Source organism: Danio aesculapii, chromosome 1 (assembly GCF_903798145.1).
Source record: "Danio aesculapii chromosome 1, fDanAes4.1, whole genome shotgun sequence".
NCBI classification, from domain to species: Eukaryota; Metazoa; Chordata; class Actinopteri; order Cypriniformes; family Danionidae; genus Danio; species Danio aesculapii.
The window spans coordinates 38,685,153-38,706,271 of record NC_079435.1 but is presented as its reverse complement, the minus strand read 5'-3'; the positions used below and the strand labels follow the sequence as shown (position 1 = coordinate 38,706,271).

The 21,119-nt window shown below is 38.7% G+C and overlaps 1 protein-coding gene across 1 annotated transcript in view; it reads right to left on the bottom strand.

Moving 5' to 3' along the window:
- Positions 1 to 21,119, bottom strand: part of chrna8 (cholinergic receptor, nicotinic, alpha 8) — a 157,425-nt gene that overhangs the window by 114,376 nt on the left and 21,930 nt on the right. The window contains exon 2 of the mRNA XM_056460106.1: positions 7,736 to 7,875. Coding sequence (XP_056316081.1) covers positions 7,736 to 7,875 — 140 coding nt within the window. The remainder of the gene's footprint in view (positions 1 to 7,735; positions 7,876 to 21,119) is intronic.

The window sequence follows — 21,119 nt, the reverse complement described above, 5'->3', positions numbered from 1 at the left end:
TAGTCCAGCCAGGCACACGTTGGACTAGCTCGCAAAATAGCTAGTAACGTAATGTAATCCTCATAGAGGGCGCCATAGCGACCAGCGCCTTCAGGTAGAATGTTTAGAACTTCCGTTTACAGCATTTACAACTGGTAATTTCTGCTCCGAAAATGGGTTTCAATAGCGTTTTGTGTGAATTACGGAGTGTTTTTGAGACACACAACTTTGAAAAGTGTGTGTTAAAGCCGTTATAATCTGTCAGATGTAGTTCAAGCGCGAGAGAGAAACATTCTCCTAGTTCACGTGTCTGCCGTTAGAAATACAATGTGTGTGTGTGTTTCCCCGGCCTGTCAGCTGTTAGGTCAGCGTCACACACACACACACACGCACAATACTTCACTGTATTATAGAGCAAACCAGATTACTGGCATGAAACTTAACAGGTAAGGTTATATAAGTCATGCAAATTACAAAAATCACCAATAAAAGTTTGTTACTGACACTCGGCTGGCTGATTTGCTGTTCATTCTAATCGCGAGCCGTTTATGTTTCATTTAGTGTGTTGTATTCACCACGGTTTGTGTTTTTCTGTCATTTCAAAAAGTCATTTTATTTTCGCTTTGTCTTACTTATTAAATCAGTGTCTCAGTGGGACAGTACAGTAGGCTACGTGTGTGTGTCAAACTTTTCGGTGAATTACATTTGTTTGGGTTGGTTATATGTCTGAAAGAAAGAGAAAATGTTGACTTTAGCGATAACGAGGCTTCATTTAAACAGCAGAAGATGCCGTCTGACAACAAGGGGAAAATGCCTCACAGCAGTTGTTTTTCATCCCATTAGATCACATTTTTAAAATGATCAGTCCAGGAGGTGGCGCTGATCGACAACAGTATTAGTTCAAAGATTATAAAAGCGAATAAAATAGATTAAAACTATAATTTCAAAGCTGTCCAAATGTGACTGTTTCTACGCATCAGCTGTCGACAGGAAGTACTTAGAATTCTTTTTTCGCATACACGCAAAGCATAATGGGTAAATTTGCGTTCTAAGAAGGTCTATAACCAAAAGTTGGTCTGGCATTTGGGAGCACTTTGGTTTCCCTGTAAGTTATGAGGGTGATGGCAAGACAGTGGTGGAAAAAAAATAATGACATCTGCTATGACAGTAAGCTATTTTAGAGGTAATATTTGAGTATGTCAACTCATTTACACTGACATTACGAAATCACTAACTGGAATTAGATGAAAACTGGAAACACGCACTACACAAGCATGCCCGCAGCATTCAGACAGGCAATGCCTACAGATTTGAACAGGCCAAAACAAATCAAGAGGCGAGCAGTACATTTATAGCTGTGGATATGAGACTTAATCGGTAGTGGAAATTTTGGGTTTCAAAAAAATGTTAAATGTAATAGAGCCCCGTTACATTATTCCTTCATAAGCCCATTTCAGTCAGATAATTCATGCTTTCAAGAAAAGGTGGACACTCATCTTTCTAAAAGTAAAAAAAAATACTTAAAAATTTATTGAAACTGAGATCCATATAAAAACTTATTTGTTCTTTTCTTTTTGCTTGTTTAACTACTACAATATTACTTTTATTTTTTATAAGCAGCCTTTTGGTTTTGAGTATAAAGATAGATTTGTTTTATTTGCTGCTAAGCAGAAACCCCAGAAGTATAGCTCTATCACTGTTCAAAATAATAAAAAAAAAAATCATAATTTTATGATGTTAGTTTTAATACATAAAAAAAATTTAAAGCAGAGAAATTCTCTGGCTTTTTTCTTTTTTTGCTCTATCGAAAACATACCGAACTGTGACACCACTGTATCGTATCGAACCGAACCATGATTTTTGTGAACCGTTACACCCCTGATATATATATTTGGGGTGTCAAAATTAATAGTTTCTTCGGTGCATAGCAGTGCAGATGTGGACAATTCGATATTGGTTGAGTAATAGATCATAACCGGTTATTACATACTGACATCATTTATCTCCTTTATGCGCGATGTCGCAGTGGAATACTATGGCGAAGGAGGCGAGGGCGAGTAAATAAAACACTCCTACTACTTAAAAGGTAGATAATTATGCACAACTGCTTGTGAGTTTGAAGGCACAGCATAAGAGCAACTATTTCACTACTTGGGAGAAATGCTGTAAAAATCCATCTCTGCCTCTCTCTCTCTCACTTTGAACATTTGACCCGCTGGCATGTTCGTGAGGTAACTTTTCCTCTCCTCTTGGCTATTAAAGCGATACTTGTGGATTCCTGTGATAACCACGTATTATGCGCATATAGACTGTAACCGCGGCTGTTCTTCCCGCGCCAGTGAAAAGCACTTTAATTTGACCAGCACTTTTAAAAAAAACAGCTAATTCTATCAAACCTCTTTAGCTGCTTCAGAACGCAGCAGCACGAGTGGTCTTTGATGAACCCAAAAGAGCACATGTCACTCCGCTACTGACCCGTTTGCACTGGCTGCCAGTTGCTGCTCGCATTAAATTCAAAGCTCTGATGTTTGCTTACAAAGCGACCTCTGGTTTTGCTCCTTCGTATCTGCTCTCACTTCTGCAGCTTTATGTGCCCTCCAGAAACTTGCGTTCTGTGAATGAACATCGCCTCGTGGTTCCATCCCTAAGAGGGAAGAAATCACTTTCCCGAACTCTCGCATTCAATCTGCCCAGTTGGTGGAATGAACTCCCTAACTGCATCAGAACGGCAGAGTCACTTGCTGTCTTCAAGAAACGACTAAAAACTCAACTGTTTAGTCTCCACTTTCCTTCATAATCTTAACTGCCTTTCTGGCTATACCACTAACTGTACTCTCTCTCTCTCTCAAAAAAAAAAAAAACTTTACTAATGCTTTGCTTAGACTTTACACACCTGAAACTTGTCTATAGCACTTGTTCACTGCTGCTCTTATAGTTGTGTAAATCGCTTCCTTGTCCTCATTTGTAAGTCGCTTTGGATAAAAGCATATGCTAAATGCCAAGCGCAGCCCTTTCTGTTGAGCAGGTAAAGACAACGACCAATCATAGAGGTGTAAGACAGCACTCAAAAAGCAAGCGGGGATAAAATTTACATTAGTTTATTTGCTATTATGTTGTCTTCCTTACATGTATTGGTGTTTTGTTTGATACATTCAGTAAGAATGTTTTCTTCGAGCAGGTCAAATTAAAGGTATGGTTCATATATCTTACTGCTTGTATTAAAGGACAAAATTGTATTACAAAAATTATATATATATTAATATATTTATAGATTTTTTTTGTTCTGGCAAAAAAACCAAAAAACAGCTAAATTATTTTGCTTTCAGATGATAATATTAATTTATACAACAAAATGTTTAACCTCCGAAGAGTTAAAGGAAATCGATATTTGGTGTAACAACCCTGATTTTCAATAAAAAAATGAAAACCTTGTGAACTAAAAAAAAACACATGTACTATCTTTATTGGGATTTTCCATATACGTAATGATTCACAGGAAACAATCTGCATTTATATCTGCCAATACTTAATTCTGTGTGATTTATGAGCTGTTTACCTCATGGGGAATGAAAAAGTTTTACACGGTAAAAATTTACTAGTATTAGTGTGCTTGAGGGGATGCACAAACACACACACACACACACATACAGACACACGCGCACAAAGTTTACATACAGAAGATGGATCAATAAAAAATAAAAACACCACTCCAATTCAAGAAACAAAACTAAACTGTCTGAGAAAACTGTTGTAAACAAATATTGTATTGGTGCCTCCATTCTAGGTTTGCTGAAAATAAACACTTTAGCTTTAAAATCTGATAACCTCTCAACATTTACATTTAATCGTCATATGCCATTTTACAGGATAATCTTTCATGCAAACACATTGCACTTATGATGCACCCATATTGCAGTATCATAAAGCTAAACTGCTTGCTTGAATTCAATAAATGCGATAAATGTTTTCCATGGCCTCACAAATCAGCAGATCTAAACCTCATTAATCCTTTATGGGGAAATCTAAAGTGCAGAGTGTGTATATTTATTAATGTTTCAATATCAAACAGCACACAGCATTAGGTCTTAATGTATATGCCAAGAAAAGTCAGATTAACTACAGTATATGGGCATTCAGACCCCAGGTTTTCCAAAAGTATGAAATGCAGAGCAAAAAAAAAAAAAAACATGTCTTCTTAATCCTTATCATTCTTTTATCATCCATTACTTTTGTTCACTTTCTTCAATGGTCACATATTTAAGTGATTGATATGCATGCACTGTCAAGTGCAACAGCTACTGAGCCAAAATGTTATCTTATTAATGTTTCATGTGGATCTTTTCATGCTCGGGGACTCACGCTGTGATGAAGCATCCATATATATATATATATATATTCGTCTGGCATATAAAAAGGGAAAGAAAAATGAAAAAGGAAAGAAAATGTGTCGGTGTCTTCAACAACACTTTTCTGCACAAATAAACTTCTCACCCAAGACAGGATTTACAAAACATTTTTCAAAATGATTTTTTAAATATCATTCAATCAATCAAAAAATGTATTAATCAATCGATCAATCGATCAATCAATCAATCAATCAATCAATCAATCAATCAATCAATCAATCAATCAATCAATCAATCAATCAATCAAATATTTGATATTTCCAAAAAGTTCAAGTTGTGTTCCTATGAGTTAGATTTACTTTCCTTTTATTGTTAAAGGTAATATGTTTATTAAATATACCGAGGTAATGTAAACATGGACCAGTAGAGCTGCAACAACCGAAAATGCTGTTGTAATTTGACTTAAAAGTTATAAAGGATTTTTTTTTTTTTTCTAATATTTGACACTATGAATTGCAATACTGTATTTCATGAAGTGGTACTTAAATAAATGTAACATGCTATGACTGGAGTGCTGAATTGCAGAGCTGGTGCTGTGATCAGATACTCATCTGTTTTCTCACTGCTGTCATTAATATAGTGTTTTTATGATAATGGCTATGGCAACTGACGATACAGCAAGCATTCTCCATTCCAGCATGCTCTTAAGTTGAATAATACAAACACACTTTAATATAAATGATGTACATGCACTACTAGACAGTCTCTACTGTTGCTCCCATCTAATGCATTCCAATATACCAGGTTCTTATTCTCTATATCAAACTCCTTTTATTACCCCTGAGTAAAGAATGAAAAACATCTTCACTGTAAGTATATAGAGACCTTTTTTTTAACTCGTTCAACCTTGTTTGCACTCTACTTCTATTATATTGCACCTCAGAGGACTGAACTACAGTCTTTCACTTCAGCTTTATACTTGCCAAACTGCCTAATTGCAGACACATACATTAAAGGGACCTATTATTCAAATTTCAAGTTTACATAGTTTGAACTTAAATGTGTATTGGGGCTGTGAGTACAACCCACCATGTTATGATCAATCAATCAACCAACCAATCAATCAATCAATCAATCAATCAATCAATCAATCAATCAATCAATCAATCAATCAATCAATCAATCAATCAATCAATCAATCAATCAATCAATCAATCAATCAATCAATCAATCAATCAATCAATCAATCCATCCATCCATCAATCAATCCATCAATCAATCCATCAATCAATCAATCAGTTGTATTGTTTAAATTGTAGATAATGTAATCTAATCATTTAAGTCCTAATGATCTGTATAAATATGCATACAGTGCATCCAGAAAGTGGCCAGACGGAAGCCACTCCCCACCTGGAATTTTCAAAAAGGCATCTGAAGGACTCTCAGACCATAAGAAACAAAATTCTCTGGTCTGATGAGACTAAAATTGAACTCTTTGGAGTGAGTGCCAGGTGTTATGTTTGGAGAAAACCAGGCACCGCTTATCACCAGGCTAATACCTACAGTGAAGCATGGTGGTGGCAGCATCATGCTGTGGGGATGTTTTTCAGCAGCAGGAACTGGAAGACTAGTCAGAATAGAGGGAAAGATAAATGCAGCAATGTACAGAGACATCCTGAATGAAAACCTGCTTCAGAGGGCTCTTGTCCTCAAACTGGGGCGACAGTTCATCTTTCAGCAGGACAATGACCCAAAGCACACCGCCAAAATATCAATGGAGTGGCTTCACAACAACTCTGTGAATGTCCTTGAGTGGCCTAGCCAGAGCCCAGACTTAAACCCTATTGAACATCTCTGGAGAGATCTGAAAATGGCTGTATCGCTTCCCATCCAACCTGATAGAACTTGAGAAGTACTGCAAAGAGGAATGGGCGAAAATTCCCAAAGACAGGTGTGCCAAGCATCATATTCAAAAAGACTTGAGGCTGTATTTGCTGCCAAAGGCAATGAATACTTATGTACATGTGACTTTTTCAGGTTTTTTAATTTTAATAAATTTGTAACAACTTCAAAAAAAAAAAATTTCACATTGTCATGATGAAGTATTGTGTGTAGAATTTTGAGGAAATAAATTAATTGAATCCATTTTGGAATAAGGCTGTACATTAAAATAAGTGGAAAAAGTGAGGCGCTATGAATACTTTCCAGATGCACTCTATTAATGCAATGCTTCACTAAATTATTCAGTAAGAACTATAAAATAATAACATTATTACACAGAGTTTAAAAGCATTTGTATATGATGTCAGGGGAAAAACAACTGCAGTTTGTCCCAACAAAACACTTGAAGGTTAAGGAAACCCTTAGAATTATATAAGACTTTTCTTAAATTGAAGATTTTAGTACATATGAGAACTGGGTTTATGGTTGCCTTCAGAAGAACAAAGAAATGATTTTGATTATTATGAGCCTGGTGAGAGGAAAACAACATCTGCTAAGGAGCAGAAAACAAACATTTTCATTAACAGCACAGTCCCAAAGTGAAGTGGTCTGCTCATAGGTCCAAGGAGGTCAGAAAATTGTAACTAGCCCAATATACAAGGGTGTTAATTGTTAAGTTATTTGGAAGTCTATTGCACTTTGAAGCAATTCACTAGACTATAAATGTTTACATATAATTATAAAATTAAGAAGCATGGCCCACTTTTGGACAATTAAGCCACAAATATAGATTACATTATTATTGTAATGTAAATTATACTATTTTAAAACAGACATTTAATGAAAGTGAAGAACATGTTTATCAATAGCTCATTTGTAGACCATCATTATTATGATTGTATTGTTTGTTCCTTATCACTTTATTTCAATAGCTCCCTTTGGACATTATGTTGACTCTTAGTAATTTTGCATCTACATCAGGTACTGTGCCTCTAATTAGAGTATTTTTTAGACTGTTAGACTATAGTAAAAGATGGTAGAATGATTTAATACCTGCAAAGATATTCTCTAGAATATCTGTTGAGGAGCCATCACAATAAAGTGTTAGCACATAACAAACATACAGTCCACTAATACTTAAATGACTGCAAATTGCCATGTCATGTTTATAAAATGTTCATCTAACCCCAAACCTAAACCCAACCTAACCGTCTAATAACTGGTAGCTGACATGTTATTGTAAATGTACTTATCATCAACAGAACATTTTTAAAGTTTGCTCTTTATTGGTACAACCTGTGTTCTAATTTTAATACAATGCTTTTAAACCCTCACAAATCGACTGTATAGTTAAGGTATGAAAATGACTTTTAAAATAAACACTAGAAAGGGGAATGTACATTGTGCAATACAAACCTGCATGATGAAAACTAGAATGACATTAAAGAAAAGCAGATGCAGACACTCACCACATCTATGATCTGAAGCAGTGTGAGTCCCAGCTCCACCACTATGGGTGCAGAATCATTGAGAACAGGCCTTTCCAGTCTGTTATAGTTCTCCATCAACTCCTTATACAACTTCCGCTGATATTCCCCCTGTAAAGAGCCTATATAAGAAAAGAAAGATAGAAAGAAAGTAAACATTACAATTCTGTCATTGTTTCTAGACAAATCTGTATGACATTTATGACTTTATGGTTCACATTGGATTTATGGTTTACTATTTATTTCTCAAACACTTGAGGTGCTTTAATTTCATATAATAGAATACAATATCCAATTCAATTCAATTCATGTTTATTTATATAGTACTTTTACAATGTACTGTAGATTGTGTCAAAGCAGCTTAAGATAAAAGTTCTAGTAATGTCCAGATTTCAGAGTTGAAGTTCAGTTTAGTTCAGTTTAGTGTGGTTTAAATGTCCTGCTGAAGGTTCAAACACTGAAGAGCAAATACATTGATGCGCAGCTTCACAAGTCCCAATCTGAGCAAGCCAGTGGCGACAGTGGCGAGGAAAAAACTTCACCAATTGACCAATATCCACTTTGGTTCATTTTAATTCTAGCTAATTTTACATATAGTAGATTTTGAACTTTTTGTCAGAAACAGCAGGTGTAAACAAGAATTCTTTTACTACTTGTGATCTGACTAATTCAAATGCATCCTAACTTCCGTACTGAATATCACTGAAAGACTGATGGTTTGTGTTTAAATCCTTAATTAATCTTTGGATTTATTTGTTTATTAATTTAGTGGACCCTTTAACCATATATATTTGTGAGAAGCAGAAAGCATTGCCTGAATGTCCATAGTAGTAAATAGAATCTACAACTAATGTAAAAAAGGGGAAAATATATAGAGAAAGCAGAATATGTTGCTTTCTTGCTGTCAATCCAAATGCCATTGTATTAAAATCACAGCAACTAGTTTTAACTGTTATTTAATACCAAGTGGAAAAAGAAAACCTACAAAAAAAAAAACCAATTGTTTTAAAAATGACAATTGTGAAAACATCAATCTGTGAAAGGGTTCAAATTGTTGTCCAGTATACTGTACATAGGACCACATTAAAGGGACAGAAGAAAATTATATGTAAAACTGCAGCGTATCAGCAGTATTAAATATTAATAACTGACACACTCCTTGTAAGGATGGATTTAAGCCCTGTGATGTGTACAAATGGGATTTGCTCAAATGTAAAACACGATGAGATGGAGTGATGAAATGGAAAATTTCAACAAACTAATGAATGACATAATATTAGCAGTCAAGGATAATTCAATGTGGATAATTGAATTTTTTTGGAACATCTGTTATGATGTCTATGTTTAGATTCAGTATGGTTAAGCTGTTACATAAGCAGAAGTTCCTTCATAAATCAAAGGAACCAATTCACATTCTATGCGCAAATCATCACTCATACTCTCGTGATTCATATGGGGAAATTAAGAGAAGCATATGTTCTTTCTATCTGTGTAAGTCTGTAGCTGTGACAGAAAGAGAGACAGATTATATTATTTGCAGGTAGAATAAAATCAACACGAATACTGATGCAAACTCTCAGCATTTTGACGCAAGACAAATTCATCATCAGTGTCAAACCTGCCAACTAAAAAGCATGCAAAGGCTTTCATCTCTGGGTAGACCAAAAACATCACTGTTGTTTTTGACAATGTACAGGGTATTCGTTTATTTAATCAAAAGTTATGAGCTTTGAAGTGCAAAATATTTGTTTAAAATGCATCGTTGGATTGTTCATAAAATTGTGTAGAGCTGACTATTACCAATTAGAAGCTGTCAATAGTATAATTATAAAGGCTAATGAAACTGAGGAAACAAAATTTCTCAAAAATCTTTTGACATTTAAGAGATTACATTTAAAATCGTGAATTTCAGAACTCATCTTTCTTAGTCAAAAACAGCTTGAATTTAAATGAAACGTGCACTGTGGCAACACCTGCTCCAAACTTGTTTAGCTATTCACACACATCTTTAATAACGATTAAAACAAACACATCTATGCAGAAACTAGTGACATAGAGCAAACTGCATAGCCCTTAGCAAGAGTGATGGCAGGTTGCTTTACTTCATAATCAAAACAGCAGGTATACGTAAGTGCCATGTCACATATATACAGTAGAGATTATTTTATGTTAAAAGTATTTACTACAAATGACTATACAATGAAATCATGCCCTTTCTTACATTTAAACTACCAATTAAACAGAATTCAAAGCATTTCACCTTTAAAAAAGACCATGCCCATTACAACCCTATGGTTGCAATGTTTGAATTATCTGTCTCTCTCTGCTCTGCCTAGGAAACATCTGATTGGGTATTTCAGACTGGTTGCTTGCTCCTGAATGGCCTACAAAGCATGACACAACTTCCTTGTCAGCCAACTTTGTTTGGGTTACTCTTGCTTTATGTGTTTTGGACTATTTGTTTCTTGGATAATGCAGAGCTGTGTATGTGTTGAAGTTTGTGAGATTTGAGATATTTAAGAGATTTTGCTTTTCTTTTTGCTTGTTTGCAGAGTTGGTTGTACTGTATTCTAATTACATTTTTGAGAAACGTAGTAATGTAACTAATTACATTTTAAATTTGTGTACTTTATTTGCAGTTACACAAACTTACATTATTAATATAGTTTTTAGAAGAAAAAAATGCTTCTTTTAAATAATGTTTTCTGCTGTGGCGATCTGAAATGGTTGCTGACGAGAGTGGTTACTTCTTCAAGTGGAAATACAGACATTAATTTCATTGAGTGTAAAAACAAAAATATTGCTGTAAAATGCTATAAAATGTCCAGTCTCCAAAGAACTTTCCACTGCTTTTAACTCAACCAGCAACTTGTTCAAGCACTTAAATAGAAAGTATTCTATGATAACACTCGTCACCAAGGAGGACACCAGCGCCCAAAAACACAGTGGTCCAACTCAGCCTAAACAGGCTGAATTGAATTTTTGTGCAGGATCGGGAGTGAAGGCATCTTCTGAATGTGAAGAGAAGCGTAGCTGTTCGCACATTGGGAGCACATATTGCACGTCCTCGCATTTCCCAGGCTCACCCAGTTGAAAACAACGAGTCACGTGACAAGAATAAGCTTCATGTTTTGTATGGAATATACACATTTCAGTTAACTAATTTGCCTAAGAGAAACACAGAACACCCAAACACTGCAGTGCTTTTTCATACTATGGAAATGATTAAAAGTATCCCGTTTTCTTCTATGTGTCTTCTTTTGCATTCAAAAAACAAAAAACCAAAAAAAAAAAAAAAAAAAAAAAACAGGTTTGGAACATGTGAATGATGAGAGAATTTTAAGTTTTTAAGTCTTTTGAATATATCAAGCTAAGCTACTTAATATTTCTTTTTAATTTATCGTGCTTAAAATACAATAGTAAATTCAAATGAATATACTCAAGTAATATTTACTTAGTGTTTTGTAATATATTGAACTAATGCAAAAAAGACATAGGGGAGAGTGGGGCACAAAGTAACACTTTTTGGTTTTGGCCAAATAATGAACAAAGTAATGGGGTTTGACAAACCATTTGGTTTTTACCAACAACACACAAGCCTCTCCTACAAATGAGCACTGGAATTGTGATCGCCGGACCTATGGTTTCTGTGCACTATTGTGAAAAGTGCCAGGAGTATAAACGTTACTATTTACCTCACCTGCAGGGCAAGTTGTAACAGTCAGAGGGTTAGTTGTAACACATGCATATAAAGGCAGATTTTACACAATTAATTTAAACCGAGTTTACTTTAAATAGTAACTACATTTCCTCAGTACTTAGCTCAATTTATTTTTTATTCTACATAGAACAGCATGTTTATTTATTTATTGGATAAACACATTTGGATTATTATCCATTGTTACACAATGCATTTATTTGCATTATTAGCCATAAAATATATTTTTTGTCTATTAAAAAATGTTTTCTAATAAAACTATTTTTTTTAAAGTTCTCAACATTACGCTCAAAATTAAAAAAAATATTTTGTTAGTTTAGTTGGTGTCCAACAGTGTTTGGCTTAATTGTAACACCCTGTTACAACTAACCCCGCCGTGTCGTGTTTTCCTCAAAAATGCCTAGCAGTCACTGTGTGTGTTTTACACCTTTCAAAATGGTTCCATCTTTTAGCCTAGAAGACGGTAATCACAACAATATAATATTTTACATTCATACATTGACAGATTTTTTTAAAATGAAAAAAAATATTGATTATTATAAAAAATACTTTTATGCTGCAAAAATAGTTACTCCTGTGTTTCTCATCCAAATTTCGCTGAACTTTTTCAATAATTGGCAGGAAGACGTCTGCCGACACTGTGGTAAAAACCTCGGAAGCATGCCATGGTTAACCCTGAGCAAATACCTTGAAACTCTGTGTTACATTTTACCCCGTGTTACTTTGTGCACCGCGCTCCCCTGTGCGAGTAAAACTTACTCCACAAAGTCAGTAAATCTATGCACATGCTCTCTGATTCAAACTTGGCGGGTGGAGCAGATTAGAGCAACAGAACATTTCCTTACACAGAATGATGTGATTTTACAATACAAGATACATTATTTGTTTGTTAATAAATTTGGTTTCCTTTGCAGAAATATAGAGCCCCTGTCTGCAGTTTTGATGGTTAAAAAGATTGCATGAAGTGTTCTTTGAGTGAGTTTGCTAAAGATCCGATTAGCATTAGCATATTAGCAAACGACATCTGTGTCTAAAACAACTGTGTTGCATTCTAAATATAATCTATGGAGAAGTAAAATCTACAGTGAACTTCAAGATGTTTTTTTATGAATACGAGTGTCCAAGAATAGCAGTAAATAAGGACATAATTAACCGAACATTAAAGCTACTCTCTCGTGCTGTCTGCACTATAAATACGAGTTTTCTTGGATTGGATAACCTCAGAACTCATTTAAAACCACAATGATATTTTACCCGAGCCCTGAGAGGCCAAAACATGACATAGAAAGATTTATTTATTAATCCATCCACATTAAGATATGCGAATATACTCCTTATTAAACTAAAGTGTTGTATATTCTAGTAACATTACTGAGTTTGTTTAGGCAGCCTCTATACTTGTGAACATTTAATGCTGATAATTGGATAGAGTTTAAAATAAATTAACTGATCAAATTTTAAATCAGTAATATCATTATACTGTATGTGTCACGGATTGGCCAGGCTCTTCCACCAGCATCACGCAAAGATCACCATCACCTGAGTATTAACCACACACAGCTGCACCCAATCACTTATAGTCACTATATAAGCACACACCTCACTTCACTCAGGGTCCGGTCTCGTTCCTACGAAGCGGACTCTGAGTGAACACCTCCTGGTAATCACTTACACTCGATATCAGTATATTGTACTTATCTGCTCTCTGTCTCTCCTAGTTTGTCCAGTGTTCCCGGTGTCCTGTCTGCCTTGTGTTTGTCATCAGTCTGTCTTCCCCGCAAGCCCTCTGGTGTGTGCATTCGGTCTCCCTCAGTATCAGTCATCCAGCCTGCCACCAAGGATCATCCGCACAACCGGACTCCACTCACTTCTCCTCCGTTCTCCTGATTGCTCATGTGTTACAAATAAACATTGTTAATAATTCACTCACCTTCCTTGTCCGTCTGCTTCCCATAACAGAAGACCGGACCTCTACAATCAACAGCATGAGCACTCACGATCCCATTCAAGAGTTGGTGGACTCATTGAAGAGAGTTTTATTACCATCTACTCCACTTCCCGAAGCACCACCAGCACCGAGCACTTCTTCACCGTCCACCCACTCATCCAGTCCCATGGCTCGACCAGCGCCCTACTCTGGCGGGGCGGAGGAGTGCAATGGATTTCTTTGCAATGTTCTCTCATATTCACCATGCAACCTGAGTTATATCCCACAGATCGGTCCAAAATCGCATTCATCATCTCCCTTCTCTCTGGATCGGCTCTTCGGTGGGCAGAAACCATTTGGCAACAGTCTGGGCCGGTAACCAGCTCCATTCAAGCCTTCACCAAGTACTTTAAGGAGGTTTTTGGTCGCGCAGATGCAGAAGTAGCAGCTGGAGAACAGTTATACCATCTCAAACAGGGAGCCATGTCCACTCAGGATTATGCGCTCCGGTTCCGTACTCTGGCTGCTGCTAGCGGATGGAATGAGCGATCTCTCCTCACCACCTACCGGCTCGGACTGGAGCCCAGCCTCCGACTACAGCTAGCAGCCCTCGACGATACCTTGGGGTTGGAGAAATTCATCCAACTATCCCTCCGCTGTTCCGATCGTCTGAGGGTGTACCAGCACGATCTTCCACCTGTTCCCCAAGCACTCCTCCGTTCGCCAGAGCCAGCAGTCCCTCCAGAACCTGAACCAATGATCGGGGAATCTGGTAGACTCACCATCACTGAGCGACAGAGGAGGCTGACCCGGGGTCTATGTATGTACTGTGGTGCCGAAGGACATGTCAGGCTGGACTGTCCCATTCGTCCAGCACGTCCCTTGGTGAGTGTATTCAGTTCCCCCCATTGAAAAAATGCATCCTCTCACCACCAATGTCCAGTTAACTACCCCTTCTGTATCTGTTTCAGTCACGGCCCTCATCGACTCCGGGTCAGCTGGAAATTTCATCTCGTACGCCCTCTGTCGCCAGCTCCATCTTAACACCGAAGCCTCGACGCACGTCTACCAGATCCAACCCATAACCAACGCAATCCGTTCCCAGGCACGTATCCATCGCAAATGTGAACCTATCTATCTCCAAGTGGGATTGCTCCACAAGGAGGAGATCCAATTTCTGGTTCTGGAGGGTGCATCCATGGACATCATTCTAGGGCGCCCGTGGCTGGTGAAGCACGATCCCATCCTCTCTTGGGGCACAGGAGAAATAAAGAAATGGGGTGAAGACTGCAAAACCAGATGTTTTCCCGACCTACCTGTTCAACTTCAGAAACCACTTACCATCTATGTCACGTCTGTCTAAAGTCCAGTCAATAAACAATCCATTCAAATTCCGAAGATCTACTCAACATATGAAGACGTTTTTTTGCCCCAAGAGAGCTTCCCAGCTACCTCCACATCGGCCATGGGACTGCGCCATAGACCTGCTGCCAGACGCTCCTATGCCCAAAGGTAGGATCTACCCGTTGTCCCTTCCGGAAACTAAGGCCATGGAGGAGTATATTCAGGAAGCACTGAGTCAGGGGTATATCCGCCAGTCCATATCCGCCAGTCACCCGCTGCCTCAAGCTTTTTCTTTGTGGCCAAGAAGGATGGAGGGCTGCGTCCTTGCATCGATTACCGAGTTCTGAATCAAGGAACAGTTAAGTTCCGGTATCCCCTTCCTCTCGTCCCTGCGGCCCTGGAACAACTCCGATCCGCCAAGATTTTCACGAAGTTGGACCTCCGCAGCGCCTACAATCTGGTCAGAATACGTGAGGGGGACGAGTGGAAGACTGCGTTTGTGACCCCTACAGGGCACTACGAATACCTGGTCATGCCCTATGGTCTGGTCAACGCCCCCTCCGTATTCCAGAACTTCATTCACGAAGTCCTCCGGGAGTTCCTCCATATCTCCGTCATAGTCTACATTGATGACATCCTGATTTACTCCCGGAGTGAGGCCGAACACCGCCACCACGTTGCGGAGGTCCTACAAACCCTCAGAGACCATCAATTGTACCTCAAGGCTGAAAAATGCTCCTTCCACCTACCATCTGTTCAGTTCTTGGGGTACATTATTGATCAGAAAGGGGTTCGCATGGACGAGGGGAAGGTCACTGCCGTTGTCTCCTGGCCACAACCAACAACTATTAAAGAACTCCAACGATTTCTAGGGTTTGCCAATTTCTATAGACGATTCATCCACAACTACAGTCTCATTACCGCTCCGCTGACCAACCTACTCAAAAATCACCCCAAGAAACTCTCCTGGCCTCCCGAAGCCGATGCAGCCTTCCAAACCCTCAAACAATCATTCACTCAAGCTCCACTCCTGACTCACCCAGATCCTGAAATCCCGTTCGTGGTCGAGGTAGATGCCTCGACAACTGGAGTTGGAGCCATCCTGTCACAGCATCAAGGTACACCAGCATTACTCCATCCATGCGCCTATTTCTCAAGGAAGCTCAGCCCGGCGGAGAGAAACTATGACATCGGAAATCGGGAGCTATTAGCTATCAAGCTTGCCCTGGAAGAATGGCGACACTGGCTGGAGGGAGCTAAACATCCTTTCCAGGTGATTACAGACCATAAGAATCTCCAGTACCTCAAAGAAGCCAAAAGACTCTGTCCTCGTCAGGCCCGATGGTCCCTGTTCTTCTCCCGATTCCAATTCTCAATATCTTACCGACCTGGGTCAAAGAACATCAGAGCGGACGCACTTTCCCGTATTTATGATCAGCCGGAGATCATGGAGACCCCAGCCAGAATCCTCCCAGAACAGATCACGGTCTGTCCCATCACCTGGTCCGCTCCTACAGTCGTCGCCACTCCCGAATCCAGGACTCCGCCGGGCTGTCCCCCCAATCGTCGCTTCATTCCTGAAAACCAACGGGTAGATCTGATCCATTCCACCCATACATCTTTGGGCACAGGACATCCCGGGACCAACAACACCCTCTCGCTGCTATCCCAACGCTTTTGGTGGCCGCACATGGCGAGGGATGTGAGGAGATACGTTCAAGGCTGTAGAGAGTGCGCTATGTCGAAGAGTCCTCGCCATCTACCTGCAGGTAAACTCCATCCCTTGCCCATCCCAAACCGCCCCTGGTCACACCTAGGAGTTGACTTCATGACAGATCTCCCATCATCTGAAGGTAATACCTGCATTTTAGTCATTGTCGATCGATTTTCCAAATTCTGCCGTCTGATTCCCTTGAAGGGTCTGCCCACAGCCCTGGAAACCGCCGAAACCCTATTCAACCATGTCTTCCGATGCTTTGGATTACCTGAGGACATAGTCTCGGACAGAGGACCCCAGTTCATCTCCAGACTATGGAAAGCCTTCTTCAGACTCCTAGGTGTGACCGTCAGCCTCTCGTCTGGCTATCATCCACAGACCAACGGCCAGACAGAGAGGAAAATCCAAGAAGTGGGGCGGTTCCTCAGAACATTCTGTCACGGTCATCAAAACTCCTGGAGCCAGTTTCTGGGCTGGGCGGAATACGCCCAGAATTCCCTGCGGCAACCTACCACCGGACTTACGCCATTCCAGTGTATTCTGGGCTTCCAACCTCCACTCTTTCCCTGGGATGGCGAACCTTCTGATGTCCCCGCAGTGGATTACTGGTTCCGGGAGAGCGAGAGGGTCTGGGACGATGCTCATCACCATCTCCAGAGGGCAGTTCGCAGAGCCAAGGAGGTCTCCGACAAGAGGAGGATCCCAGGTCCAAGCTATGCGCCGGGGCAGAAAGTTTGGCTCTCCACCAGAGACATCCGCTTGCGACTGCCCTCCCGAAAACTTAGTCCCAGATTTGTTGGTCCCTTCACCATCCTGGAGCAGGTCAACCCCGTCACATTTAAGTTACAGTTACCACCACAATATAGGATCCACCCCACATTCCATGTTTCACTCCTCAAACCCTTTCACGACCCTCTGATTCCTTCCACAGAGCCTGGCCATGAAGAGGAACCTCCTCCCCCCCTGATGTCGGAAGTCGGATCCATTTATAAGATCAAGGACCTTCTACGGTCCCGACGTCGTGGTGGTCAGCTGGAATATCTTGTCGACTGGGAGGGATACGGTCCGGAGGAGAGATCTTGGGTCCCCAGATCAGATATATTAGATCCTGCACTTATGGAAGAGTTCCACTCCAATCACCCCGAGTTTCCAGCACCTCGTGGACGTGGTAGACCACCACGGCGTCGGAGGTATAGGCCCTCAGGAGCGGGCCCTGGGGAGGGGGGTAATGTCACGGATTGGCCAGGCTCTTCCACCAGCATCACGCAAAGATCACCATCACCTGAGTATTAACCACACACAGCTGCACCCAATCACTTATAGTCACTATATAAGCACACACCTCACTTCACTCAGGGTCCGGTCTCGTTCCTACGAAGCGGACTCTGAGTGAACACCTCCTGGTAATCACTTACACTCGATATCAGTATATTGTACTTATCTGCTCTCTGTCTCTCCTAGTTTGTCCAGTGTTCCCGGTGTCCTGTCTGCCTTGTGTTTGTCATCAGTCTGTCTTCCCCGCAAGCCCTCTGGTGTGTGCATTCGGTCTCCCTCAGTATCAGTCATCCAGCCTGCCACCAAGGATCATCCGCACAACCGGACTCCACTCACTTCTCCTCCGTTCTCCTGATTGCTCATGTGTTACAAATAAACATTGTTAATAATTCACTCACCTTCCTTGTCCGTCTGCTTCCCATAACAGTATGTTCATTCAATTTTCTGACATTAACATTTCTAATATGTTCAACCATTCAAGCTCATATGAGGTAAGTTGGATAAAACATTCATATAGATATATAATGTATTCAACATATGTGTGTGTGGTTGGCAAAAAAAGTGTTGATTTGACTTATAAATTGTAAATGTGCTACATTTTATTTCATTTATCTTAGACAGAAGCATAACCACAACACCCTGTAGCCAGCCTTTCTGCAAAAACTGGATTACATTCACTCAACCTGATAATTGTAAAAATTGCACACCCAATTTCAGCTTCCTGACTTGTTAGATAAGCAGTTATATGTAGATGTAGATTTACACTGTTACTGGTTAATGACCACAGAAATTTACTTTTGTTTTAATCAGCAAGTTGAAGACAAGTGAGATGCTATGATCTGCTGCCTGCTTTCCTACCTGGGAGAATCATCTCAGGAGCTCATTGAAGACTTCCAGGTACATTAAAAATGTTTAAAATACCGTTTACTTTGGATATGTAAGGTTCTTTAAGTGTTAAAGACATGTTAGTACTTTTATCCCCCAAAATTGTAAGCTTTGGCAAACTTTTAAAAAACCTTAAATCACTTTATGCAACAGAACACAGGTATTAACATCAATACAGTCTATTATATCATAAAGTATGAAATAACATTGATAACATTGCAACTAACAGTACGGTATTTTAATCACTTTGCACTTATTTGTGTATTTGACAGGATGTTGAGAGACCTGCTTAAAGACTGCTTCACCAATCGTTGCGAATATCATTGTACTAGGCAGTACAGTACAGGAGAGGAAGATGCCAACACAGATGACCCCTTCATTCTCTCTGAAAGGACTTTTTAAATTTGTTTATTGAGAAGTTTAAATCAAACTAAAGTATTAAATTGAAATGTCTGGCAGAAACAATTGCGATGCATCCCCATATTTATTTAACATTTTGAAGTAAAGTTTACTTAGGATAACTAAAAAAAGATAACTAGGAATCTTGGATAAAAAATAAATCTAAAAATAGTAAAACATTTAAACGTACAACTTAAGTAAATTTTACAAGCAAAAAGTCAATAAAATCTACGTAGAATTCCACAAGTAAACTTAACATTTCAAAATTAAATGTACTAATAATTTTGGTTAATTTTTTACTTGGCAAAGCTTTGAAGATTTACTAGCCTTTTCTGAAAAACATTTTCTAGCTTTTTTCTAGTAAACCCTACTCCTCATTTTTCAGCCCACTGTAATGTTTTTCAGTGAATATTAAATTACTAGAGCTGCAGTTTATTTAGTATTTTTCTAAGTATATTTTACATGTTTTAGAAGTAACTACTAAAGCAATTAGTTATCTGATTACTTTTTACATGAAGTAATTAGTAATGTAATCATATTACAATTTTGAGAAGTGGTAAGTAATTTGTAATTCTATTAATTATTACTTACCCAACACTGCTTGTTTGACACTGATTGTTGAAATGTCTCTCAAATGTGATTGTCTTTTGTAAGTAGTTTGTAAATACTCTGGAAACTATTGGGATAGTATGGAGCCAGTTTACTTGTGAAAACCTTTTGATCTCTGTTTTTATTTTAGGTAGTTAGTTAGTTAATTGTATTTTCTTTTCTTTCATTTGAACAGATGGCTCCTCACCATGATGGGCACTACCATGACCTGCATGCCCATCCACTACACTACTGGAAAAAATCAAATGATAAAGATGCATCTAAAGACACTATGGCATACCAATTCCTTTTATGTTGCCTTTTAAACTAGTAACCAATCATACCAGTGGGCATTTACTTCTTGGATCTACAATCCTCTACTGTAAATCTATTCAAATTGTGTTCTGAAGAGGGAGAATTGAAAAGTTCAAGACCCCTATAAAATACCAAACATTTTAAGGATATATTTTAGCAGAGATAAATGGCTTCTACTAGGTAAAATGTTTTTTTAAGGGCAGGCCAATAATAACAATTCATTTTCACTTAAAGTGCACATAGTCCTATCTTCTAATTACAACTAAACCATTTACCACTGGACACTTTTTCTTGATTGAATATGGTGTCCTTTTCTCCTGGCGTTTTAATGGCTGATACTTACAGAAACTATTTTGCAGAGGTCATAACCACACCTCTGCTTCGCACACTGGTGTTTTATTGAACATCTTTCCATTAAAAGCAATGTCTAGCATGCATTTCAATGCATGGGCATTTGTTAAAGAACAAGATTTTAATCTCTTACTTTCTTTGTCTGAATCAGCCCTCGCAAAAGAGCGATTTCTGATGGATACATGATAAGCATCAGAATATAGGCTTGATTTGTAAACTTTCAGGCTAAAAAATCCTATTTAAAAGTTGCTTTGAAAGTTTACTTTCTGAAAGTCTGGTTTGGCAATACTGTCACGCACGCATACACACACAGCAAACACAGCAAGAGCACTGACAATAAAGGAGGCTAAGGAGGATTATAAACCATGACAGTAAAGGATTACAGGGCATGACGATAATGACTGACACTCTTAACGAGGTCCTAAACTGAAGAAATGACAGCTTCCATCAAAAGCAATACATTAATTTCTCTTTTGTTCTTTTGCATCATCTCTGTAAGCTGGAACATCTTGTTATTCACTGTGATGTCACCCAATACGTCAAACTAATAAATATCACTGAAATCTTTTATCACCATCAAATATAAAACCCATATTAATCCTGTGTAATTTAGTTCTCTGTTTATAAAATTGCTTATTTTATAAACAGTTTTTCTTAATGGTGGTTTGCATCTATATTCTCATGTGATTCGCCGATGTAAAATACTATTAAAGGGCACCTATCATGAAAATCTACTTTCGTAAGCTGTTTGGATAGAACTGTGTGTATGTATAGTGTGTCCACTGTCATATTAGAGTGATAGAAACACAATAAGTCTCCTTTTTAAAAATTTCCTGACGTTAAAAAT